Below are 27,114 nucleotides of genomic sequence, written 5' to 3' on the forward strand. Positions count from 1 at the left end.
GTCTCTTCTTCAGGACAGTGTGAGATGGGGACGGATCAGCTCCTGGAGAAGCCTGTCACACAAACAGGGAGTGGATTTGGGGGAAGAATTTTAAGAAGCGTTTCTCACCAAACATGTCTCTTTATAAGAACAATTGGTAATAGACGGATTCAGCAATAGGTTTGGTACGGATGTTGAAGTACATAAGAAGTTTTATTTTCATTCTGTTTTTTGAGAAACTGAGCGATATACAGCAGAAGGACAGGCGTGCAGTTATTTCTAAGGCAAGGACTCACAACATCCAGGGTGGAGCAAAAGTAGGTTTACAGTCGTGAGTACTTATTATTTATGCATCACTGTATTCTGTTCCGTGCAAACAACTGTACATCTACTGAGCTCCACATTGTATAGTCACTTACATAAACTAGGTCCTGGAGAGGCATATAGTCACAAGGGGGGGGGAAGGGAGACAAAAACAGTTACTGGAGTGAGAAAACAAGTCAAAGGAGGACAGAGGCTTTTCAAAGGTTTTCTGTAAGTAAACTGATCCTTGAAGGGCAGATGGGAAGGAGTTCTGGCTGAGGGGGATAGAAAGCTCTTAGGTGGGGAAAGGAAGTCTTAGGGTCAGGTTACTAGGCGAGGTTTTCAAAGATGGGCAGAATGCTGCTGGGCTTTGCATGATGAGTGCAAGTAGCAGGAGGGAATTTGCAGTTGATTCACTGTGATGGGAATGGTGGCATCGATTATATCATGTTTTCAAAAACAATGTATAGGCATTTTATTGATCTTAATTTTTTTACTTTTTGGAGAGAGAAGAGAGAGAGAAATAGAAACATCAATGTGAGAAACACCAGTCAGCTGCCTCCTGCACGCCCCCTACTGGGGAACAAGCCCTGAATTCAGCATAAGCCCTGAACCCGGCATGTGCCCTGACTGGGAATTGAACTGGGACCTCTCAGTCCATGGGACAATGCTCAATCCACTGGGTCACACTAGCCGGGCAGCATATCAGCATTTTAACTGGAATTGTAAAACCCAAGATAATCTAAACCTAGTTTGTCAATGTAATGTCAAAATTTGTGATTTTTTACATTTTTTGTCAACTATACTTAAGGCTCCAACTTTTATAAATTACATTTTAGTACCAAAAAAAAAAAATAATAACTACTATCAAAAGTATTTGAGAAGTAGAAATGAACACTGAAATGAGAGTATGATTGTGTTGGCTACTTAAAAGTTACCTGTTGCTGTGTATAGAACGACTTCAAAATGTAATGATTTAAAACAACCATTTTATTTTGCTCACAGTTTTGTAGGGCAGGAATTTGGAAAGTGATCAGTGGGTGATTTATCTCTGATTCAGTGATATTAGCTCTGGCAGCTGGGCCTGAAGGATCTAATTCCAAAACAGTTTCTTCACCCACATGTCTAGTACCTTAGTTCTGCTTGTCTTGTCTTTTCCTCTCCAGGATGAGAGGTCCTTTCTCTCTATTCTCACAGCATAGAGGTCTCGGATTAGTTGGGTTTCTAACATGGAGGCTGGTTCCCTCCAAAGCAAATATTTCAAATGCAAGCTTTCCAAGAGACACAGGTTTAATTTGCCAGGCCTAAAATGTCATTTTCACTTCATTCTGTTAGTCAAGTCTAGATTCAAAAAGATTGAAATACACTTTGACTTCCCATGGAATATGAAGTATATAATCAGATAAGGGCAGAATTAGTCACAGCCACTGTTGAGAAAACCTACAGCATCCAACCTCTTGCCCACCCCCTACCCCCAACATTTATGGCCATGCTATATGCAAAATATATTCTTAATCTCCCAAGATCCCCAATAATCTTATCCTGTAACAGTATCAGCTCAAAGTCCAGAACCTTATTTCAATTAGGTCCAGGTACAGATGAGGTTTCTAAGTGTACTTCCTCAGTACAGCTCCTAGAGCATGATTCATCTTGAAATAAAGAGTTAATAACTAAAGAGACAAGTTATCTACATCCCATGTACACACAAAATATAAAATGGCATAGGATAACAGCAATAGACACTCCCTTTCAAAAAGTTGAAAAATCCAAAATACATAGCAGTCAGTGGTTCATAGCAATTCTGAAATTCAGCAGAACACACATTGCCAATCTCTTGTCTAGTAGTATACAGTTCAGCTTTCTGGAGATGCTTCTCTGAGCTCTTGGTTCTGCTATCTGAGTCTCTATTTATTTTCCAGAAAAAAGATTTTACATGTTTTCTCAGCCTCCTACCTTCTCAAAGTAGGTTGGGGCTTCAACAACATCTTTTCATTCTGTATTGTCTCTGTCCCTTTCAGCCCAAGTGGAAGAGTTCCCTTAAAAACTGTGTGTGCTTGCTATGTGTCAAATTATAAATCCACTCATTACACAACAGCCATACCTTAATATCTCTTCCTAATAGACTTTTCTCTAACTTGGGTTGCCTAAGACGCTGCTGTGTGAATGTCCTTAAGATTCTTAAATATTTTATTAACTGAAAGAGTCTATGAAGCATACACTTAAGAGCCTTAGAAGTCCTACTAAGTGGGACCATAAACATTTTTGAGTTTTTAACAAAGAATCTGAGTCACAACCTTGTGATCTTAAGCCTGAATCCATGTGTTATTGGTAGTGCCTGCATTTCCTCTACTCCCTGAAGTCAGTTCATGAGAATTTTTTGATAGGAGGGACTGAGAATGAGAAACACATTAAGTGCTGGCTCATTAAAATTTTCTCTAAGTTTTTCTTGAAAATTTAAGCTCCTTTCTTACTTCTTTCGCTCATATTTTATTATGAGCAGCACTGCTTGGCATTAAAGTTAGATTATGTGTTGTAAAGAGTTACCAAGAGTCAAGAAACACTGCTCTGCCCAGTTCATTAACTCCTTGCAAATCATTCCATGTATGATGTTTCTCTCATTTGCTTGCTTGTAAAAGGAATTTTCAAACAAAATGATCTGTGAGATTCTAAATTTATGTTTTATGATCATGTTTGTCTATCCCTAATATGGGATGCCCTCATTTTCATTTTTGGTGTTCGAAGAGACTTGAACCACAAGGCAGAAGAATCATACCTAAGCAAATCCTTTGGAATTAATATTGACAGTCACTAAAAATGATTTCTATGTAGATTATGGGAGTGAAAAGCTAACCCATCTTTCTTTTGAAGTTTCAAATGTGCAAAACATACTGAAAAATGAAACCATTGATACACTTTTTAATCAAATAAAGACTTGCTTCCCACCAAAGATGGGAATTCTCTGCCTCAAAAAACTTCTCAATGCCAGCCCAGAATAATCTGAATTATATTTCTGGGCAAAAACCAGTAAAAAGGACAGAAAATAAGTCTGAGCATAAATATATTGGGGGCATTATTTGCTGCATTTTTTTTTTTACCACTTCAGAAACCTGTGCATGTAGCATTTATGTAGCAAGGCAAACTCTTCGAAGCAGAATCACAACTATCTTTTTACAATGAGGCCCATCTAAGAAATACCATTTTCCTCCCTCTGTTTAAGAACTTATGATGAGTAGTTGATTGTCAATCACATCAAATTAAAACCTTTGACCCTCACTTTTCAAAGCCTTCATGTTGAAACACAGTGTCTTTTCCTCCTCTTCTTCAAGCACTATTTCCAAGCGATTCTTCGATTCTTCTTCGCTTTTCCTGTCCATTACTGTCTGTTTCCCACATGGGAGCAATTAGTAAATTTAATGTAAGTAAGGTAACTAGTATCTTACTATATAAATTCAGTAGTAGTTCTGACATTTTCAGACTGGTGCAATGAATATTTTCTCATTGTGCTGTCCTGCTTAGTGGGGTTGTATTTGTCCTTTCTAGCAAAAAGCAAACAAGTGATTACGGACAAATTCTAGGTCTCCCTGGCAGGACAGAGCACATTTTGAGGCAAAAAAGCAACAAAATTAGCGATGCCCTGAAATTACTTTCAATAGACCTAAATGTGTATGTTTTATCTTAAAATAAGAAGGATGCCTACATTTTAGCTTAGAAGACTTTTGTTCGACTCCTGATTCAGCACCAACATTTAGACAAGTTATTTATTTCTCTGAATTTCTGAGCTTGAACCTCAAAAACCATTCGGATTTTTAAAATTCCATGGCTTGTTACTCATGCTAAGTTTCTTATAAATTGCAATCCTGTGATTTTACATTACTATGTGTTAGTTAAGTTGGCTATATTAATACATCCTTAAGGGGAGAATTTTTTTTAAATAGAGTTCTTAAATTTGTGAATATATTTCATTGTGATTTAAATTAAGCGAGATAAGCATCTTTAACAAAAACTATTAAGGAGAATATGTAAGGTACATTTGCTTCACTAAGACGATGTTTGTTTTAAACGATACTTTGAACAAATTAAAGGGGAGTAGATATAAATTACATACCTTTTGAAACAGAACGTGTCCCTAAACTGGATTTAAACCCTTCAGAGAGAATAAAATGTGATTACTTCCTCATGCATTTTATGAGTGTAAGAACTTAATACATATGGGGCATAAAAATCTAAAATAAGTGAAGACATATTAAATGCATGTTTTAGTTAATAAATTTAAATGTGCAACAAAACGTTTACTATGAGCGTTAGAATATCAGTTGTCTTGCTTTGAGTGGCACCTGGTGATGGACGGCACTTCTTTCTGCTTTGGTGATGTTGCACGTGGAAGATAACCAGCCATATCCTGGAGCGGAGTGTGGCAGCTGAGCTGGGTTTGAATATCAGTTGAAAGCAGTTATTGGTTTTGCAATATTGCAGAACTTACCAAACTTTGTTTCATCTCGATTTGCTCAACTATATGTAAAGTAATGTCCAACCTTCAGTAACTGTAGCAAGTTGTTCTTCTTCCAGTTGATCCAGCCAAGTTTCTTGTCTTGCCTGCTAGCACTGGGTCAGTTGCCTGATGTGTGTGCTGAGGAAGTTAATGACCCATTCTATTACATGCCCTTTTCGAAAAACCCAGGAGCTTACATTTGACCACGGAAGATACTCACTTTGATATGGAGAACTGAGTTCAGAATTTGGTGTAGTTTTCCCACAAGTAGAATGCAGTGTCCATATGAAGGCTTGTGTTGAAATTAACATGGTCAGCCTGGCTGGTGTGGCTCAGTGGTTGAGCGTCGACCCATGTACCAGGAGGTCGCCGGTTCAATCCCCGGTCAGGGCACATGCCCGGGTTGTGGGCCTGATCCCCAGTGGGGGGCATGCAGGAGGTGGCCAATCGGTGTTCTCTCTCATTGATGTTTCTATCTCTCTCCCTCTCCGTTCCTCTCTCTCTAAAACCAATAAAGAAAAAAAAAAAATTAACATGTTCCTTACCACTCTCTACCTTATACAATCTGCACCTTAGCGTACTCTCACATATATTTTAGAAATATATTTCTAGCCCTGGCCGGTTTGGCTCAGCGGTTAGAGCGTCGGCCTGCGGTCCGAAGAGACCCGGGTTCGGTTCCCGCTAAGGGTACGTATTTCGGTTGCAGTTTGTCCCCGGCCCTGGTTGGTCATGTGGGTGGCAGCCACTCGATGTGTCCCTTTCACGTCGATGTTTCTCTCTCTCTCTCTCCCTCTCTCTCCCTCCCACTCTATCTGTACAAAAATTGGAAAAATGTCCTCGGGTAAGGATAAAAAAAAAAAAAGAAATATATTTCTATTAGGTATATTGATTTTTGATATCTTACCAGAAAATGGGACAGCATAATCACCAACAATTTTAGTAGTAATTTAACTCCTATAATATCTGAAGAATCTCTACTCTAGCCTGTTTTGAGTTTTATGCAAAAATATTGCTTCTGTTGTTTTCATGAACTTCAGATATGGTTCCTGCTTCTTTATCACTGATGCATCCCCAGTAAGCATCAAAGACAATAAGACAAGGTGGAAAATTTATATATTATGATTTTTCCTAAGTGCAGGTCTATGTTTTAATTTTCTCAACTTGGAACCCAGCACAATGTTTGACACATAGTAAGTGCTTAATAAATATTTATTAAGAAATGACTTTGAAAGTTAGTTTGATAGAAATTGTCATTCTGAACATAATATTATAATATATACCACTACGCCATTCTTTTTTTTTCTTTTGGCTTGAATCACTCTGCTCAGAGTAAAAGAATCTGAAAAGTTGCTATGATTGCAAAGAAATAGCCACTTGTAACTAAGAAACAAATACTCATCCATCTTACTGTCTTATCACCTTTTATATTTTTAATATGTCACTGAGGTTTATCTTTAAAAATCCAAGAGCAAATTGCTTCAGGCAGTGATTATAAGTTTGACCATCTGGGCATTATTTCTGCAATCTACATTTGAAATAAAAAACAAATCTCATGCACATGTTTGATAAAACAAGGATTTTATTTGTTAAAGGTAAGGCAAAAAAATCCTACTTCAATAAAATTTTAAAGTGCAAGTCAGTAAGTTAAATATTAATTTGAATGTCTACAATAATGGGGACCTCTGCTATTTAAGGAAGTCATTATTCCAATGTGTTGTCAACAAGCATATTGATTAGAATTAATTCACTATAAAAGTCTCCGATCCTTTTTAACATAAGTTTTTCCTCTGTAAAAGTAGCCTGAAGCTTCTCTCTCTCTCTCTCTCTCTCTCTCTCTCTCTTTTGGTCAAGTTAGCAACAAATTTGCAATGAATCATTTACTGATTGCAGTGAAGGGTCTGTCAATAATATGCAACTCGCATTGCTAAAAGGGTTATACTGAGTTTTATTATTTTCTTTTTTCCTGGGGAATGCTTTGTGTAGCTTTATTTCCTAGAATGGGCTTTGCATGGTTGTTTTAAGGTTCTGTATGCCAGTTTTAAAGAGACACTGTAGGCTGCTCTGAGGGTATTAATCAAGATATGTCCTAACTTTCTTTTGGCATTGCAATATTTGGACATCTGTTCTGACTTCTTATATGTGAAATAAAACTCATACCAGATAGTAGAATAAATGAAGGGTTTCATTATCTTAAATGTCATAACATTTGTTTGAATTACCATGTGTAGATTTTAAATGCTGAAATTGTCATCTTGGTTTTGTTTCATCTATTTTTCTGTCCTTTCAAGAGACGTTAGCCTGAAAATTCTTTTTTTCCATTGCATTAATAATTTAAAAGAAATAATTTACAATTTTATGCAATAACAGTGAAATTGTTGTGCATGAGGTATATTGTCTGGTAATTTCTAAAAGCATAAATATTTTACAGAGAGAAACATACCCTTTTAAAGCACAAAAGGTTTCTTGTTATAATGGCAATGTATTTAGTGACAAATGGTGCATTTTTTAAAAGCCATTTGTTGACCATTATTATAGTTCTCTTTGTGTAATGGTATTATAGATTCTTAGCTACTCACTTATTAAATTCTTTTCCACTGTGTGTATCGGGCAGGATTTGTCTCGGAATTCCATGGTGCCACTAATTAGTGGTGACTAAGTTTAGAGACTCATGGGTCAACCTGAAATATAAAAGGCATATATTTGGACTTTTCACTTAAATGACAAATTATTTGATTGTGATAGATATCAATAATGCTGTCAAATTTGATTTAATCTATTCCTTAATACCTTTGCCTTTCTCAAGAGCGTTTTCTTTTTAGTTTTGGAAACACTAGGGTAATTTTATCCTGAATCCCACTAGGCTTGTAAACACTGGTTGTACTAGATCCTGATTTAGTGTCTGTATTTTCATTTCACATTAGAGCAAACGAGTGGCATAGAATTTGACATACATAAAATGATTTAACTAACCATGGAAGCAAAGTAGTATTTTACAAATGTATGATTTTGAATATCATAGGCACTTTCATCCTTTTATTCACTTTGCATATTTGATGTCCGAGAGTCTGAGCTGTTTGTCTTGCAAAACGTTTCAGTCCAAGGTGGATCATAGGATTTTGTTTGTGAGACTCATTTAAGGTGGTTATAATTCTCAAGTGAAAACCATTTTTGTACATATCTCTCAATTGAAAAGAGATATGAACCAACATTTAGATTAAATTTGTATTCTTATATTTACAAAACAATGATTTTTTTTAAACCATTTTGGTAGTGGGGTCCTCAATTAAAACAAAAAAATACTCCATTAAAAGTAGTAAATATAAATTGTCTCAAGCTGTTGATACATTTGAGTTAGGCATCTAAAATTTGGTCATTTTACAAAACACTAAAGAAATGAAAATATTACATTAACATATAAAATGGTAAGTACTAAATGAGCTAAAACTCTAAATTAATGTAATAGAAAATATACTCTTTTAAGGAAAATTTCCATGAAACAGTACACTCTAGTTATATAGCTGCTCCAAGCAATGGGACTTTATGCTTTTACTTGAAGAAGATTTTCATACATTTTAGACTTCATAGCCCTTGAAAGATTGAAACGAATATGTTGGTGCTAAAATAGTATGGAATTTTTTGACCATTTATGTATCTATAGATCTTAGATTTTGGCATCTAATTAAGATCACGGTTAAGTTTAATTGTTCTGATGTGTACAGGGCCATGATATGTAATTCTGTGATTTTCTTCTTCCCGTTTTAGAGGGAAAAGTAATAGTTTTATATGGGATAATGTTTTATGGTAAGTCCAGGATCCTAAAAGACTTTATAGTATTAGTACCCATTGATTATCAAGAATTACTCTCTTCTTTGAAGATTTTAAATAGCAACGAAAATGTAAACTCCATTTTTTTTTGCCCATAATTCATTTAAATAAACATAATTAAACATTTATGTTGTGCCTAATCATACAACTATTTTGCTAAAAACATTTATTTAAAACTATTTTATCAGAAATAGCAATACCGGCAAATATGCCTCTAAGAGAGTTTGCATAGATTAAGCATTCAAACTAGATGTATTGGTTAAGACTGTATAACACGTGAATAGTTTTATCTTTTGCAGAATTTTACTGTGGTTATTACTATTCATTGCAACGTACAAACTGTAAATTAAAATATTTTTATTCAACTCTTTAAGTTTAGCTCTTTTATTTCCATGTACCATAAATATGTAATTTTATTATGATTTTTCTTACTATTGAATGTGAAATATCAAAATGATTTAAATTTCTTGACACCTGTTACTTTTTGAGGTAATACATGTATCTTAATTTTACAGGTTCAATAATTACATGGGCTACTCAAAACTGTTTTGTGCTTGTGAAATTACTTTAAAATGACATAAGAGATGAAAATATCTGTTAATTGAAAACAGATAAATTGTGGGAGTTGAAATATATCAAGTATATTTGAATAGACCTATAGGCAGATACGTTTTGAATATTAGAGTGGCCAGAGCTGGAAGACCTTAATAGCTAAGCCTAAGACTTGGAACTTTGCGGGCACCAAGTAATTATCATGTTTAAATGAGTAACAGTACTTAGAATGGATTATATTATTGTGTCATATTATTAGAAAGAAAAATCATTTGGTGCACCCTGTAGTACTTTAGGTGAGATGTGATTGAACCTGGACTAAGGCAAGGACAATAGAAATGAAAATCAAGTAGATCGGCATGAGTGGTTATTAACTGTGTATAGGGGAAAATTAGAAATAACTTGAACTCTGAACCCGAGTACCTAGGAGTTGAATGATGGCATTATGGATGGAAATAACAATTTTGAGAAGAGAATCCACTTGGGAGGAAATGATGACATTGAGTTTGAAAATTCAGCATGATACATACATGGCAAAATAAACATGGGTTTGGAAGCATAGAACTGAATGGAAGGGAGCAGTCAAGGCTGTAGATATTGAATTAGATTTTACCCGAATAGTTGAAATCTTTAAAAGAGAGTATAACCAGCCATGGCCAGTGTGGCTCAGTTGGTCGAGGTCTTCCTGTGCACCAAAGGGTCACCGGTTCCCTTCCTGGTCACAGCAAATGGCCTGGGTTGCAAGCTTGTGCCCAGTAGAAGGCATGCTAAAGGCGGTAGATCAATATTCCTCTACCACTGGTCTCTCCCTCTCTCTTGCTCTCTCTCTAAAGTCAATTAAAAAACACAAAGAGCCCAGCTGGTGTGCCTGTCCCATGGACTGAGAGATCCAGGTTCGATTTCCGGTCAGGGCACATGCCCAGGGGTTTCAGGCTCTATCCCCAGTGAGGGGCGTGCAGGAGGCAGCCAAGTGATGTTTCTCTCTCACATTGATGTTTCTCTCTCTCTCTCTCCCTTCTTCTCTCTTTAAAAAAATAAGGAAGACGCCCTGGCTGGTTTGGCTCAGTGGTTAGAGTGTCAGCCTGCAGCCCAGAGAGACCTGGGTTCGGTTCCCACTAAAGGCTAAGGGCACGTACCTCGGTTGCAGTTTGTCCCCGGCCCTGGCCTGGTTAGGTCGTGTGGGTGGCAGCCACTCAATATGTCCCTTTCACGTCGATGTCTCTCTCTCTCTCTCTCTCTCTCTCTCTCTCTCTCTCTCTCTCTCTCCCCCCCCCCCACTCTACCTGAACAAAAAATGGAAAAATGTCCTCAGGTGAGGATAAAAAAAAAAAAAAAGATAAAAAATTAAGGAAAACACATTTAAATAAATAAATAAAAATAAAATGCCTGAAATACTTATAATAAAAGAACCTCTGAAGTCCTATTTTGGAGCAAAGTGGAATTTAAAGGCTGACTCAGTCTTCCATTTGTGTTCTTATTTCCCTCGAACAGGACAACTTGTATTAATATTGTCAGTTCAATCTCTAGCACCTCTAAACTCACCGGTTTCAACATGTCCTGCTAGTTTCTCTTCCAGTATGTTGCTGTCTTGGTCTTTTCTCTCTTTTTGTGAACATAGCCCCACAAGGCACGTCCCAGATAAATTATATTCCCTTCCCAGAAGTCGCCCTCTGGGATTGTAATTTTATTTTTATTTCATTTTATTTTATTGTGGAAAGAACACTAACATGAGATCTCCCCTCTTAACAACATTTTAAGTGTGCAATATATTATTGACTATAGGTATAATGAATAGCAGATCTCTAGAGTTTATTCATCTGTTAGACTGAACTTTTGTGCCCTTTGATTAATAACGCCCCATTTCCCCATCTCCCTGGCCCCAGCAATCACCATTCCACTCTTTGATTCTATGAATCGGACTATTTTCAATACCTCATTGAAGAGGTGTAATTCTTTTTCTTATAGTGCTTTTCTCTAGAAAATTAGCTCAAAGGTCATCTGATGTTTCTTTTTGCAGCACACAGGGGAAGAGAAAGAAATTAAGTGGACAAACAGACGGGGAGGAAGTTGTGAGTCCTTGTGTGTTAACAGTTTGTGTTTTATCACAAATAGACTTGTATACATTATGACATTAAAGGTTATCTGTCTTAACAGTTTGCCACTATAATAAGTTTTTTGTAGAACACACAGTACTGAATCATGGGTAGTAACTGCTCAAGAAAGGCATGTGAATGAGATTTTAGTGTTTAAGATTTTATTACCACTCCTATTAGGGACTTCCCAGGATCACTCCAGAGGAGTTCATGACTTGTGAGGGGCACAGGCTGAAGTAATGCCTCTAGCCCTGGCCAGTTTTTGCTCAGTGGTTAGAGCATTGGCCCATGGACCACAGAGACCCAAGTTCAGTTCCTGCTAAGGGCACGTGCCTCGGTTGCAGTTTGTCCCCTGCCCCAGTTGGGTCGTGTGAGTGGCAGCCAGTCTATGTGTCTCTCTTGCATCCATGTTTCTCTCTCTCTCTTCCCCCTCTCTCCCTCCTGCTGTATCTGAAAGATGAATGCAAATATATCCTCGGGTGAGGAAAAAAATAATAATAATAAAATAATGCCTCTAATAGTTGTCACTTCTGCGTGCCTGTGTAATCTCTATTACACTAATACACATGATGACTGTATTTACTTTTCAAACAAGCCAAAAGGCGAGACATTTTTCCTTGCATAGAGATTAGTTCTTTACCTGTAGGTTGCAAACCATGACTATGTCAAATAGTACTGAAGCAATGTTTGATGTATATTCCTTTATTGTTTTTATAGATTTCCTTCAGGGCTTTCAACTAAAACCATCACCTCTGCCCTTGACTGTAGCCCCCTCCTCACTCCCCAGTGGGTCTGCTCCTTCCTCCACTGCAGTCCGTTCCACAGTGCAAGTGACAGCTGCCCATAGGAAGGTCCTTAGTGGTCTACTCACAGCCCTGTTTGGGGGAGTAAAAGCAGACTAAGAGGATCACCTTTCCTTTATATGTTTAATTTTTTAAATACTGAATAGATCTTTATTTGTATATTACATTAGAAGCAACGTAATTTTACCTCGGAACGCTTTAGTAACAAATTCTTTTATGAACCTTATTCATTCATGAGGATGATGGCATAGCCTTTGATCTTCTTTAAAGTACTAGTTCACTGGTGTGGGACTTCTGTGGTCACTTTGTGTGATATTCTTGGGGGCACTGAGGCATGAGGCGTTTTCGCTGAGGGATTGTAGGCTCATGTTCTTCTAATTTAAGTTAGATAAATTAGGTCTCAATCTACTGACTTACTGATTTTTTTCTTTAAAGACTATGATTTCAGAATAATAAATTTATATTTATTCTTGAGAACAAAGAATATGCACAAATGTTACATATTATTTAATGAGAACCAATCAACATCATTTTGTTTTCTAACATCACCTAGCAAATACATCATTATTTCAATTAAACCTACCATTAGAGCATGAATAGAATTATGGGCACAAGCAGCTTCTCCTGATTTGCTGAATAATATTAGTTGTTTCAGGAAATTTGGGTTGCTAATGACATTACAGTAGTAATTAATGTGAGAGTACCTTATTTACACGAATGTCATAAAAATCAACGTCACGTGCAATCTCCACATTGCGGGGACAAATGAAGTCACAGCCTGGGTCATGGATGGAGAGACAAAAGTCTGAAGTCAGCTGTCCCTCTGGCAAGATGCATGATCTCAGGAAAGTCCCTTAAGCCCAGGTAGAGATTTTCTTTCTGAAATAATGATATTAATATCTGCCCTGCTTCTGTCCAAAAAAAGCACCAAATATCTAATTTAGCAAAAGTAATCAGGTCAACATTTGTAATTTTTCCAGAGAAACGAAATTGGATCTAGCTCTGTACAAATACACTGCTTTGGGCTTTTGACCCTGAAGAACGATGACTGAGTGACACCGTCCTCAGAAGTCCTCATGGCAGCGTTTGCAGACTTTCCCGTCCTTCCGTCTTCAGAGGAAGTGGTCGTTATGTTTCAGATAAGATCGTGTTTGGCTGCGAGGAGCAATAACGGGACAAGTGAGGGGTTTTCTGTTCAGGTACTAGGACGTCTGGAGGACGCGCTCGGCTAGTGTGTCATCAGGGTGTTTTAAAGGACCAGGTTCTTCCTTACCCCCGGCAGAGGCCCGCAATGGCCTTACCCCCAGGTGTCCGGGTCACCTGCTACACCTCTTGGGAATGACGTCCCCATCCCTGCCGGTGCGGGGGCGGTGGAAGGAGCGGTCTGGGGGTAGTTCTGCAGTCCCAGCTGCGAGGGAACCCAGCTGCGAGGGAACCCAGCTGCGAGGGAACCCAGTGGATTTAGGGTCTGTTCCTTCGCCTGCTGACTCCTTAGCTTGCCACGTGGCCGCCCGGACGAAACGAGAGTTCTGGTGGTTAACAGGGAAGGAAATCGCTACTAGGAAGGCAACAAGCCTCAGTTTACCCTGTTAGAACCAACATAGCCTTTGATGGGTCTACAGTTCTAGAAACAATATTCTGTAGAGGGAAAAAAAAGGATGAAATCTTCCTATGGGACTTTCCTAAGTATATATTTAGGAGGTGGAGAATGGAGATGGGGTGACGGGAGGAGAAGGTGGAGGGACGGGAGTGGGGACCGGACAGGACAGTGTTGTGTCGCGCTCTTCAGTGAGTCTCACCTGGGTGGGGGACGTAAGTAGGATGCACAGTGCCACTTTTAAGTAGCATACTGAAATCAACCAAACTATTAATATCCATAATTTTTCAAATATCAAGAATATAGTCATATTTGGAAATCATTTCTGTAATAAAACTAGAGTCATTTTGGAAGTAATTCTGCACATCTTTCAAGACTGGATTTCCTGACTATTAGATGCCTTGCATTGAGTTATAGAAACTGATGCACCTTCAGCTTTTTCTCTACATTATTTACCTTATAGCTTTAATTTTTTTTTTTTAATCCTCACCCGAGGACATTTTTGCATTTATCTTCAGATGGAGTGGGAGGGAGAGAGAGAGGGAAAGAGAGAGAGAGAAACATCGATGTGAGAGAGACACATTGAGTGGTTGCTACCCGCACAACCCCAAGCAGGGCCAAGGACAAACTGCAACCGAGGCACGTGCTCTTAGTGGAAACCGAACCTGGGACTCTGCAGTCTTCAGGCCGGCGCTCTAACCACTGAACCATACCGGCCAGGGCTTACCTTATAGCTTTAAATGGGATAAACACAGTCAGTGCACCTTGCGTTTGGAGTGCCATCGGCACTACTGGCATTGGTTGACTTCGTGACTATTTTACAGGGCGCCTTGCTTTCGTGCTTATACTCTAGTTCTGTTTCAGATTCTAATAAACCATTATCCTCCAAAGGACACACCCCCACCTTGGTCTCACCCTCACCTTTGATAGGTTCTCCCATTCCTAATTACAGACAGCACATGGGAATTGTTTTATTTTCTAAATCTCGGTTCCCCTCCTCCTTTCCTTCACCTCAACCCCCAGTCCTACCTGTTTCACTGTTTCTTGCTCCACCCCCACCTCACCCAGTTCCTGTTTGCACTCATACCACCTGGTCACTCCAGCCCCAGTGTAATCACTGGCAGTATCATACCAAGTGTTGACTTAGGTTTATTTTGCAAATGCAACAGTATGCCTGGTTGGAGATATTATGGAAATGCCATCACATTTCAACTCCCTTGGGTATTCAAAGGCGACTAGACTTGCTTTGTAGATTTGCTGAAATGACATCAAAGCACTGAATATATTTGTAGCTTCTATCAGACTGAATGAATACTAGAATGACCAAATTAACCTCAGACATAAATGTAATTCATGGATCCAACCTTCCTGTGTTAACAAAAAAAAAAAAAAGATAGCCTGATTACTGAAAAGAACAAGTACTAGCAAAATGCTTAGGGTTTCCAGAAATTAACAGTTCATTTACTGTGAAAAGAACAGCTGGGGATATATGATGTTGACTTGATTTTTCTGAATCCAGAATCTCAGGCAAGTTTAGAGACTGTAATAAATAAATAAATATTTTAGTATTGAAGTTCATTTACCTCAGTTTTTCAAACTGGGAAAGAAGGCTGCAAACTATGAGAGGAATTCTACAGAGAGATTAATTTTTTTTTAAAGAAGCACATGGCAACCCTACTACTCTCAATAGATTCTGGCAGAATTTTAAAAGTAATCTAAGCCCGTGATCATCTTTGTTAAGCTTTTTTGTAAAAATTTTCTAGGCAGTGATACTTAAGGAAGTGGATTGGTTTTGTGTTAAGGTGTCATCAATTTGTTCTATGGTATGTTACTCATAGACTAGTAGTTTTCATTTGCCTACTACCCAACTCATGTAATAATAATAACTTTCTTTCTTGTTTTTCTGTCAGGCTTTATGATAAGAGATAAAGATCCTCACAAGAATGATATTGACTTAGTTTTAACCCGAGGAGGTAGATATGGACTATTTCCATTTTTCAAACGAGGAAGCAGCAGCATAGTTGTGGCATGCATGTAGCAGGGTTGCAGCTCTTTGTCAGACTGCAGAGCACGTGCTCTCAGTGACTGCCCACCTGCCTCCTAGCAAGGCTCTGTCTTCCTTGTTTCAATAGACTGGTGCCTGTCTTGTGTGCTTATGCCTGAACATCATGCGCAGTATTCGGTTCCTCATGCCCTGGAGCCCTGGCCTGCTTTCATCAACTCGGGCTCTCTCTCCTAGACCTTAATGTAAGAAGGGTGTTGGCTTTCCTCTTGTCAGGTATGGGGAGAGTATCTGCCCTTCACCTTCACTGGTATCCTCCTCCGTAGGCTCAAAGCAGGGCATTCTCGGAGAGGTCTGACTCTATATGAAAACTCTGAAGGGAAATGTCTAGGGTTTCTCTTTCTGGGTCTGCACTGTAAATCCCACAGGCCCTCTTGAGAAGTTAATGTTCACATTAGGATTCAGACAAGTTGTGTTTCACTCCTAGACTCATTTAATCACTACATCACCGAAAACAGTATAAGTTAAATTTTAAAATAATTACACACTTCTTCCTTAAGTTCTGACTTTGGGCTCCATAAAAAGACAGCTCCTGATCTAATGAGTAATTGTTACTAAAACTATTGTGAATTGGGTTTTTATGGATTTCAATGTAACTAAGATGTCCTTAGATCATTTCTCATTAGGAATCAAATTGAAATTATAAAACCAATCACTACATTTAAATTATTATATATTCTATAATGTTTGTTTCATTTGAGATTTCTAGGACTTATATCTAGGATTTTTTTTTTAATCAAAAGAAGCACTTTCAGAGAAATTGTATTTTGCATTCAGTGAGAGACAAGTCAGAAATTTGCTAAGTATAATGAAATTTGTATTTAAGGGAGCCTTTGATCACAGAAATCATATAGGTCCTATAATAGTAAGTGTATAGTAGGTTTAGTATTCCTTCTAGAACTTTGTTTACAAAGCTTAAGGTTAATATGAAGAAATGTTCTAGAAGTTTTCTGGCAGTGTTAAAGCCATGTGTTGTACTTGACAGAGACCAAGAGAGGGATTTATGATTTAGGTACTCTTATTGACATGTCTGTCTAGATTCTTTGAGGTCAAATATTTTTTTCAATAACCTAAATTAGTCTCCCTGGCTTCCTGATGACTTCTGTGTGAAATAAGCAAACAATAAGAATTTTCGAGATTGTTAAAATTTAAGTAAGGAAGATCTTACTACATAATGGTAGGTATGGGTTTTCTGTTTGGAATTGAAACTTAGACTAATTATTTGTATATTTCATCTCACCTTTACCAAAATTTCTTACAATTTTAACAAATTTTTATTTACAGGAGATGAAAAATATATTAAGTTCCAATATTTATGTACCAAAGATAACTTTTCTAATAGCTTTGGCTTTTTGGAATAGAATGACAATCTAGGAAGTGGCTATCATGAAATACTGAGCAATACTTACATGATTAACTCAAAGTCTATGCAAAAAAATCTTGAAATTCACATGTAGGAGAGCCCTATAGAGTATACGAGCTCCTTTGATGCTTATCAATCATATTTTAAACTATATTATTTTTGTTTAATTTTCTTTGCTGGGCTAGACTCTAAGCAGTATTTAAGGTCAATTTTAGACCTACTTTCTAAGTTTCAATTTCTGTTCAAGATATGAAACATAATTAGTGAAATGTGAGGAAACTGCTAGGGACATGCATGTTTTTTGCAGTAAGAAGTGAAAGTTAAGAGTTTGATGTGATGGAAAAGGAAAGGAATAAAAAAAATCCTAAGAAAAGTAGAACACACCACAACACAGCAGCCTGGAGTCATTCATTCAGTGCAGAATGAACCGCCTCACACCTTGGTTTGTCCCTCTCCAAGGTCCGTGATCCTTAACAGGATGTTCCTAGCCATTAAGAGTACTTAAAGGTGATGCTCTTGATCAGTTTGAATGAGACAGGGGATTACAATAATCTATTCATTAAATTAAATCTACAGATTTAATAAAATAGTCTTTATCCCAAATTAGTAAATTTAAATGTAAAATTTTGGTGCATTACATGTGGGGGAAATATATTTTAGTGGGATACATCATTTTTTGATAAAGGCAGAAATTTTTTGTGTATATACTGTAACTTCAATATATAAATCTAAGATTACAGGTGTTTTAAATAACATGGATTTCATTTTCTGAAATAATAACTCCATTTCAGGTGTTTTGCTCTTTAAAATGAGAAAAATTAGTATTAATTTTCAGATACCAAGTAATAACTGTTTTATTTAAATAATTTAAATTTTTAAAAATAGATTTATATGTATGTATATTTTACTTAATTCACTTATATAATACTCCAGTGTCCACCCTGATTGTTGATTCTTTCCCATGTATTTGGTGCCTCTGCTTCTTAGAGTCCAACGATCTTTCTCCTGTGAGCTTTGAATCTTAAGGACTGTATTTCCTCTTTTCTGGATTGCTTCTATTTGCCTCTCTAGGTCTTCTCTCTACCCTTGTTCATCTTGCTCTGGGCCTTGGCAGTGCCCTCTGTGGATAGATTTCTTTTGCCCTCTTGTTTCTGATTGACTAGGCCAGTGAGAGCCCCAGAAGGAGGGGGGAGGGGGGAGTAGGGTTAGGGTACTGATCCCTGGCTCCCTGAGTGAAAAATCACCTGCAACCAGATGTCTTTTTTCTCAAGGCCATTGTCTCTGTGCAACGCTCTCCTTCTGGGTCTGGTAACTGCATCCTCACATGGTCCTGAAAGACTTCGGTGTAGTGACAGCTTCCATGTATGTATCCTGGTATTCTCCATGATCCTATCTGTTTCCTCCCCGCAAGTCTGATAGTCCTTTAGCAAGAATAAATCTTCCTCCATTTAGGAAATCGCCCATCCTCTGATGAGAGTACGTTACCTGGTTTTGGATGGGACGATGATGATGTACCTTCTCACTGTAAAGATACCACTTTCCCAGGGGTCCCTTCATGAATGACAGGGAAAGTGGGAAGATGTTGAAGTGGGAACAGGCCTCTTGTCCCATATAACCTCATTTTCCTTTCCTCTCCAACCTGCCATGCCTCTCTCCAACTTGACTGCATAGTTGGAGGGGAAAAAAACTAAAGAGAATTCTAAAACTTGAGAGCAATAATTTGAACTGAATACAAATTATAGCTTTTCCAGGGAAAGTAATTTATAGAAATTTAATTTAAAGAAATTAAATAATTCATGAGAAGCCTGATCATAGCGATGAAGCCACCTCTTGGCAAAAGTCTCCCTATTGAAAACTCTGCTTTTGAACCTGTACCTACCATTCAGCAAATCTCATATCCTACCTCAGGAGCTGGCTTTGTTCGAACACCTGTCATCTTTCTTTCAGTCATGTATTTGTCTATGTCTGAATTTTTAATTCTAGAAAAAGGTCCTGGTTGTCCCAGGTGTGCAATCCACAATGGGTGCCATCGGAAGTATTCACAGTAGGATGCATTGCAGATATTCAACTTGATGCCCCTGTGTTCCTGTGGAAGCACACATATGCGCACATGTACATGTATGCATGCGTGTGCGTGCGCACACACACACACACACACACGCACACAATTCCAACTGACAGTAAATGCAATCTAATAGAGAAAGGTTCATGTACTTCTGTCAGTTTTCAAGATCAGAAGAAATCCTCTAACCCCAACTCCTTAAATTTGCATTCTTTTTTGTATGTAATATGTTTAGAATCTGTAATTTAATAAAAAGGCATATGAAAATATTAGAATAAGCATTACAAATTCTGTATGTCTACTTGATTAAGTGGGTGATGAAACACTTAAACAGCAAAATCTTTGAAAGTTATAATGTATTACTTTGACAGGAAAGCCTTAATTCAACCCCAGAAACCCGTAATGAGTATCTATTTTACATTGCATTGGAGGTCATTAGAACTACAAAAGACCAAGAAAAAAACAAGAGGTTTATATGTTATAAAACAAGACAGAAGTTATTACTTACAGATAGCATAATGTTCTGTACAGAACATCCAGAAGAATCAATTGAAATCCACATAAATTAAGAAAACATTTTAATGGATTGTCCAGATATACAAATATATGAAGAGTATAAAATTAGTAAAATTAACTATATTAAAACAAAGAGATAGAAAATCATCATATTCATATTGATTATAATTACAAATATCAAGGAAGACAATTATCAATGTGAATGCTATAGGAAAAAAAGTTAATTATTAAATGACACACAACAAGAGGAAATCAACAGAAATGCATGCCATCCCAAGTTGCAGTGATTTGGCGAATAAAAATAACTATGAATTTAGACAAAGTTAAAATATTGTAACATGATGCTTTGCTCAAAAAATCTATAGAAATAGATGATATGTAAGTCTCCTATGTGTGCTATAACAAATCACCACAAACTTGGTGTCTTAAAGCAACACAAATTTATTCTCTTGCAGTTCAAGAGGCCAAAAGTCCAAATTTAGTATCTTGGGCAGAAATCAAGGTGTCAACAGGTTCATGCTTCCTCTGGAGGCTGTAGGGGAGAATACATTCCTGACTGTCCCAGCTCCGGGTGGCTGCCAGCATTTCTGAATTGTGGTTGCATCATGCTAATCTCTGCCTGTGTGGTGACATTGCCCCCTCTTATATCTGTCACATCTCTTTGTCTCTCTTATAAAAAGACCCTTGTGAAGGCATTTAGGCCCCACCTGATTAATTCAGAATAATCTCCTCATATCAAGAGTCTTAATCTAATCACATCTGCAAAAAGATAACCATGTAAGGAAACATTTCCAGGTTTCAAAGGTTACAGACAGATATATTTAGTGGTCAACAGGCATCTCACTACTGTCTCTCTAGTTCCCATAGTCGATCAGCCCCACATGCAAAATATTTTTACCTCATCTCAGTTTTTCCAGATGTCTTAATGTATTATATCATCAACTTAAGTCAAAAGTCTCATCTAAAGGGCATCAGCTCAAAAACCCAAATTCATGATCTAAGCCATTCAAAGCACTTGTGCGTGAGACTAAGTATGTTCCACATAAAGGCAAATTCTCATTGTAGAACTGTGAAACTAGAAAACAAGTGATCTACTTTCAAAATGCAGTGATGGGAAAAGCATCAGGTAATAGTTAGACAGTTCTAGTCCCCAAAAAAAGAAGTGCAAGGTAGAAGGGAGTTACTAGTAATAATAATCCTTAACTTGATCACATCTGCAAAAACTTTACCTGATTCCAGAAAATAGATTCTGGTATGTTTGGGGGACATCATTCAGCCCACTACAGATTATTTCATGAAAATTGCTATCTTAGCTTAGATACAGCAAACCTAAATAGATCACAGAAAATATAATTTCCATATGTCATTTACTTTCCCCTTTTGAGTGAAAGACATCATTTATACTATAATGAATTTCTATCTCTCTATCTCTGTATGGTACCTCTGAGCCAATACCAAACTATTTTAATTATTCTAATTTTGTAAAACACATGCATATCTGATTGGGCTGGCGACACCTTTCCTATTTATTTTACTCTCTTTAAAAAATTTAATGGTTATTTAGAAGATTTATATTTTTAAATAAAGTTTGATATTTTTTTATTCATGTTACTTTTGCTCTGAGTACCTGTCCTGAATCTTTTGGCATTTGGGATTAGATATGACTCAATACATGCATTTTGGCAACATTGGAATATTTTATAATTGCGGGTCCAATCTTTTAAAAAATATATATTCTTCTACTTAATTATGTTTTCTCTCATGGTTCTTGGTAGGTTCGAAAGTTCCCATCACATTAGGAACACTATTCCATTTTCTGTAAAGAATAATCTCAAAATATCTTCACCACAATACTATAAAGTGCTACCAGTATCGCCTTTTAAAGATAATAAAGTTGTGACTCAGTAAATTTGCTCCAAGTCACTAGTCTTGGAAGTGAAATCTGTCTGAATTCATCGTTTGTCCATTTTAGGGTGTGAAAGCGATGCTGATTTAATTTCTGTTTCCTAAAAATTGCAAAACATAGAGACAGAACGGGCAACATTTATATAACAGAAAGCAACAACATTATTTTAGCTTTTTCTTATTTGGTCTCTTTTTGGAGAATTCAAAATATGGCTGCTGGATAAGTTTACAGCATTTGGCAGTTCTCTATCAAGCCTCCTGGGGTTATGCCAAAGAGACAGGCCCCTTGAGAATTTGGTCTGAATTCTTATCCAAATGAACACCTGCTGTCATTGTTCCTTATCAATCCTGTAGTCAGCAAAGCCAATGCTGTTTTTGTGGTGGGACCCATTCATCACACAGAAAAGACATGCCAGTGTTCCTCGGTTGTTTTTCATTTTCCCTCTCTTTACTGCATGATCTATTGCCTAAGTATGTTAGAGGTAGAGCTAACATTAAGTTTATCTTTGGTTACTTGGTAATCTGTTTCTAGGAGTTTGCTCAGTTATAGTTCTGTCTACTTGATTGGTCTTTTGTGATACTCTCCTCGTCTTTTTCATTCTCTCTCTCTCTCTCCCCTGTTTATCTTTTTTTGGAAAGGAAGAGATTTGTTATTGCAAATATATATATTTGCAAAGCAAATTATATTATATAATGTATTTTTAAAAGTCTTAGTTTTCTAAATTTGCAGAAACAAATAATTCAAGCAGAAGTAAATTCAATGATAGTCTCCCTATGGATAACCAATAGTGATCATTCATTCTTAGTACTTGATTCATATTCCTTTGCTTTTGTTTTATTGGTCTGCTGGATGTGTGCTTTTAATTATGAGGTATTCTAAATTGCTTTTGAATCAGATTAGTGTTTAAGTCAAAGTGAATGATTTTTAAAAATTAATTAATGATCATGCTGCATAATATATCATAAATAACCTAGCTAAGACATTTTTCTATGATTTCATATCACAGCAAGACAACTTTACATTCTAAACTAGAATATATATATATGAGTTATTAGTGATATTTAAAAACGAAAAAGAAAAAAACTCTGTGACTGAGTTTTAGGATTATTGGACCATAAAAGTGAACCATCTTGATATTCCTATTTCTTAGCAAACCAGGAAGTTGACCAAGTATATATAACAAAATTATATCTTAGCATATAAAAAATAGAGGGTTTTGGGGGTGACTTTTTAATAAATGTTGTTCTTATACATATCTATACCTTTGTATTCTTTTCACTTGCGCATTAATTCAGTTACTCAACAATTTTTAGAGGATAAAGTGTACAGAAAAGATTACATTTCTATCACAGCTCTGCCTTGTAGGGAAAAGCCACTCCCTGCCATCTGCAGTGGGCATTGGTCCCTCTTGTTTTGCCTCATGCTTTGTTATGCATGAATAACCACATTAGCCTTTTCATTTCATTCATTAGACTTTTAATCCTTGATTAGTGTTTTCAAAATTCTCTCAAATACACAACTTCTTTATTTCCTTTGTGTTTGGTTTTTCTTTTTTCTTTTATCTCCTCTATGAAACAAAATTAACAGTTAATCACAACAATAGCCCGTTTCTATTGAGATGACTGGTAAATATATTAGTTTCTCATTGGAGTGATTAATCATGTGTAGATGAAGAATGGGAAAATATCTCCTTCTTTGGAATAAGAGGGGCTACTGTTTAAAGTCAGTAAGAACAGTTTGTGCTTGAAAAGCTTGAGTCACAATATTCTACCAATCGCCCACATTCAGTGGGATTCTGTCTCATAGAAACTCTGATAAAAAAAAATTAATTAAAACAAAAAGAAAGTCTGAATGAAATTCCTAAAAGCAAGAGACATCCATTAGGGTTCAGAACTCATGCATTTGGGGTCTTAGAGACTAGTTACACTGTCACCAATTCTCCAAATATAAATCTTTCTATTTGTTGTTTTTCATCAGTAAGCAAGATAAGAGACATATGTCAGAAAGTTGCCTGTGTAACAAACAATTAATAATTACACATCCAAAACACTGTTTGCATATTTTGATGTCATGTAGTATATTTACCTTGTGCCATTATTAATTTCAAAGGATTAGGAGCTTTTCTACCTGATCATTTCTCCACTTAGACCATCCTTCCAGCTCAGCTATAACAATATTTTCAACTACTTTTAACATTTATGTTCATATGCTCTATCTTAAACATACTTTGGCCATGATTCAAGAGCCAGTTATTAAATGAGATACATAAACTAGAAATCGTTTCCTAGAAGGGACCAGTGTTGAAATGGTGACATAAATCCTGTTTGCACACAATTTATGTAAATTACACTTTTTTGCCTAATTTCAGAACATCTTCTTGGCAATGATATTGTTAAAAAAAAGTTAATTTTAAAATATTATTCATTAACTTTTTTCTCTCTTAGTCTTTATTTCTACAAGATAGTAGGCTCATGAACTGTCTTGTTTTTCTTCTGTTTCTACCCTTAGGATGCCTCCATTGCACACAGATTCCACATCATGAGAGAAAAACACCCAGAGAAATTCAACAGTAGGTAAGATAGCAAATGATGAAATTATAAGTATGGTTGCTGTTGATAAATCATGTCATAAGAAGGATCACTGTATGGTATAACATATTTCACATATATTAACTGAATAAGGCTTGTGTAAGTATAAAGACAAAAGTGTGAATGAATTCAAACTTTCCTCTTAGGTTTTCGTGCAATTATAGTGGGAAATGCAATATGGTCATTGATGGTTCATTGTCATGTGCTGAAATGAAGGATTTTAAGTATAAGGGAAAATTCTATTTTATTAAGACACACTGAAGTTTTTACATAGCTAAGTGAGAAGATCTGATCATCCCAAATTCCAAAGGAGAAACATGGGTCCCTGGTTTGATAATGCTGACTAACTGCATGTTACATAGATAACATGTAAGGACTCTAATCCTTACATTATCTGTCCAGTATTGGCCTCAACTAAATGAAAAATAAACCAGAGAAATATCATTGCTAATGAAGGACTTTTAAAGTCTTTTCCTTCACAGAGAAAAACCTTGGTGACCAAAATTAGTTTAGCCATTATAGCCATATGTGAACATTTTTCCCTCTCTCGAAGGTAGACATCGACACCTTTTCTGATATTCAAGGAAATAGGGAAGCTTTGGCTTTGCGTCTGCCCCATTTCTAGAAGGAAATGTGGCTCTCTCCACTCTCTTCTCCTGGAAAAGTGGGGCAGAAGAATGAATCATGTTTTGCTTCACTTATCCCCATTTTTACTGATCAGTTCATGAAGTTATAAAATCATAATCAAAATCACATACTTTAATGTTCAGAGCCAAAGACTCTATGGCTTCTGTGTTTGACTGAGACCACTTATTAGTCATCTGCCTCTGAAAATTTTTATATTATTTTAATATTGTCACTCACTAGTATATTGACATAATTTTCTTCCATGTAGGTTCATAAAAAATAATTATTGTTAAAATGTATTTTCAAAGTTATTTTAGATTTTTCTGAACTTTAGACTTTAGAGTACTACTGTATATACAGGAATCATCACAGTAAATAGTTTCGTGATTAGTGAGATCCTATCTGATTTTTTATTAAATTTATCTATTTTTATTTTTTTATTAAACAAATTTTTTTAAATTGATTTTTAGAGAGAGAGGAAGGGAGAAAAAGAGAGATAAAAACATCGATGAGCGAGAACATCGATTGACCGCCTCCTGCATGCCCCCCCACTGGGGATTTGGCCCACAACCTGGGCATGTGCCCTGACCAGGAATTGAACCAGCGACCTCTTGGTGCATGGGTCGATGCTCAACTAGTGAACCATACCAGCCAGGCACATTTACCTATTTAAACGTTTTAGCAAAAACATATGAAAACTTATTTTTGCCCTGGCTGGTGTAGCTCAGTTAGTTGAGCACTGTCATCCATCCATACACAAAAAGGTTGTAGGTTCAATCCCCTGTCAGGGTTAATGTGGAAGGCAACTGATTGGTATTTTTACTCTCACATAGATATTTCTCTCTCTCTCTCTCTCTCTCTCTGCTTTCCTCTATCTCTCAAGTCAATAAGCATATCCTGTGGTGAGTGTTAAAAACAAAAAAAACCTGAAAGAAACTTATTTCTAATAGCTACCTTCTTATGTTTTCCCTTGAGTTCTTTCTTACACTACAAATCATAAATCATAAAGTTATGGTTTGCTTTTTCTCTCATAGCTCAGGTAGGTATAAAGTGTGTCTGTGTATATGTGTACATAATGTCTTTAGAAGGATTAACAGAAATCTGTTAACTGTTTACTTCTGGAGAAAGGAACCAAGTGGTTGGGTGGAGACTGAATCTTTATTCTATATTTTGTGTACTGTTTGAATTTCATGCCAAGCATATGATAAATTTAAGTAGAAAGTAATCTAATTATAGATTTCCACCTGTTTTCTTTATTTCTGGGATAAAGACATTTTATTTTACAAGATTTAATTTTATTTCATGAAATATATTAAAATAAATTGATGTAAATGAAATTATTTTACTTTCCAGTAGATTTCAGCATTTAATAATACACCTTGAATTTCCTGGAAATGAACATACTTATTAATGTACATAAAATCATATTATTGAATAGACTAGCGTATGCTTATCCAGTGCCATTCTTTATAGCATTCATGTGTCAGTATTTATATATTAAAATAGGTTTTAAGCCAAGACAATGCTGTTTGGGAAATTCAGCATGCAGTGTACCCCTTCAGGATTTTCACAATTTAATATCCCATTAACAGCTTTAAAAAATACACAGGGGAATAAAAGTTTAATGATGTTTAAGGCATTTTTGCCCAAAACTTATTCAGCAGAGAGAGACAGAGACTAAACAGAGAGAGATGGAAAAGGGGGGAAGGAGAAAGGAGAATTAAAAGTCTAGAGAGGTGTATCCATATATGTGATGCTCAAAAATTTGACAGCCTACATATAAGAATACCCATATTTATGATCTTCCCTCATGTTAGAGGTTAATGAATTTTGTTCCCTAAACTAATGTTAATTCTTCTTAATAAAAAATACTTATAATCACTTATATCTACTTAATTTTTTATTGTCAATTACAATACTAATTTATATTTCTTACTGCCTAGTATGTGGTTAGATGTCATTTACAATCATGAGTTTGTACACCCTAATGTGTTTATAAAATGTAAAACTACATCTTATTGCAACTTATTTGTAAATTTAAGGCATGAATGTGTCTTGCTTATTCAATTTAAAGGGAATATTTTATTTGGTACAGTAGTAACATACAAAACACCTTCCAGATTGACACTGGTCACATGCTTCTAGTGTGTGTTCAAAGAATGTTAAGTATATAATAGGTGCTCAATGTATTACTGGCCAACAGTATTTTACAATAATGGTCAGCCCTAAAATTACGTACATTACCAAGTTTATTAGGCATACACATTTTGATCTATACTTTTGTAGATTAAGTTTGCACTTAGAATTAGAAGCATTTAGGTAATCCCTAAACTGCAATTCAGCATGTTT

At 36.3% G+C, this 27,114-nt stretch overlaps 1 protein-coding gene across 5 annotated transcripts in view; it reads left to right on the top strand.

Annotated features, from left to right (window-relative positions):
* DGKB (diacylglycerol kinase beta) overlaps nucleotides 1–27,114 on the top strand; it is a 589,512-nt gene that overhangs the window by 280,769 nt on the left and 281,629 nt on the right. For all 5 annotated transcript variants that reach the window (XM_036246648.1, XM_036246646.1, XM_036246647.1 and 2 more), the window contains one exon: nucleotides 24,059–24,123. In XM_036246648.1, coding sequence (XP_036102541.1) covers nucleotides 24,059–24,123 — 65 coding nt within the window. The remainder of the gene's footprint in view (nucleotides 1–24,058; nucleotides 24,124–27,114) is intronic.

This window comes from Molossus molossus, unplaced genomic scaffold (genome assembly GCF_014108415.1).
Source record: "Molossus molossus isolate mMolMol1 unplaced genomic scaffold, mMolMol1.p scaffold_m16_p_7, whole genome shotgun sequence".
In the NCBI taxonomy this organism is placed as follows: Eukaryota; Metazoa; Chordata; class Mammalia; order Chiroptera; family Molossidae; genus Molossus; species Molossus molossus.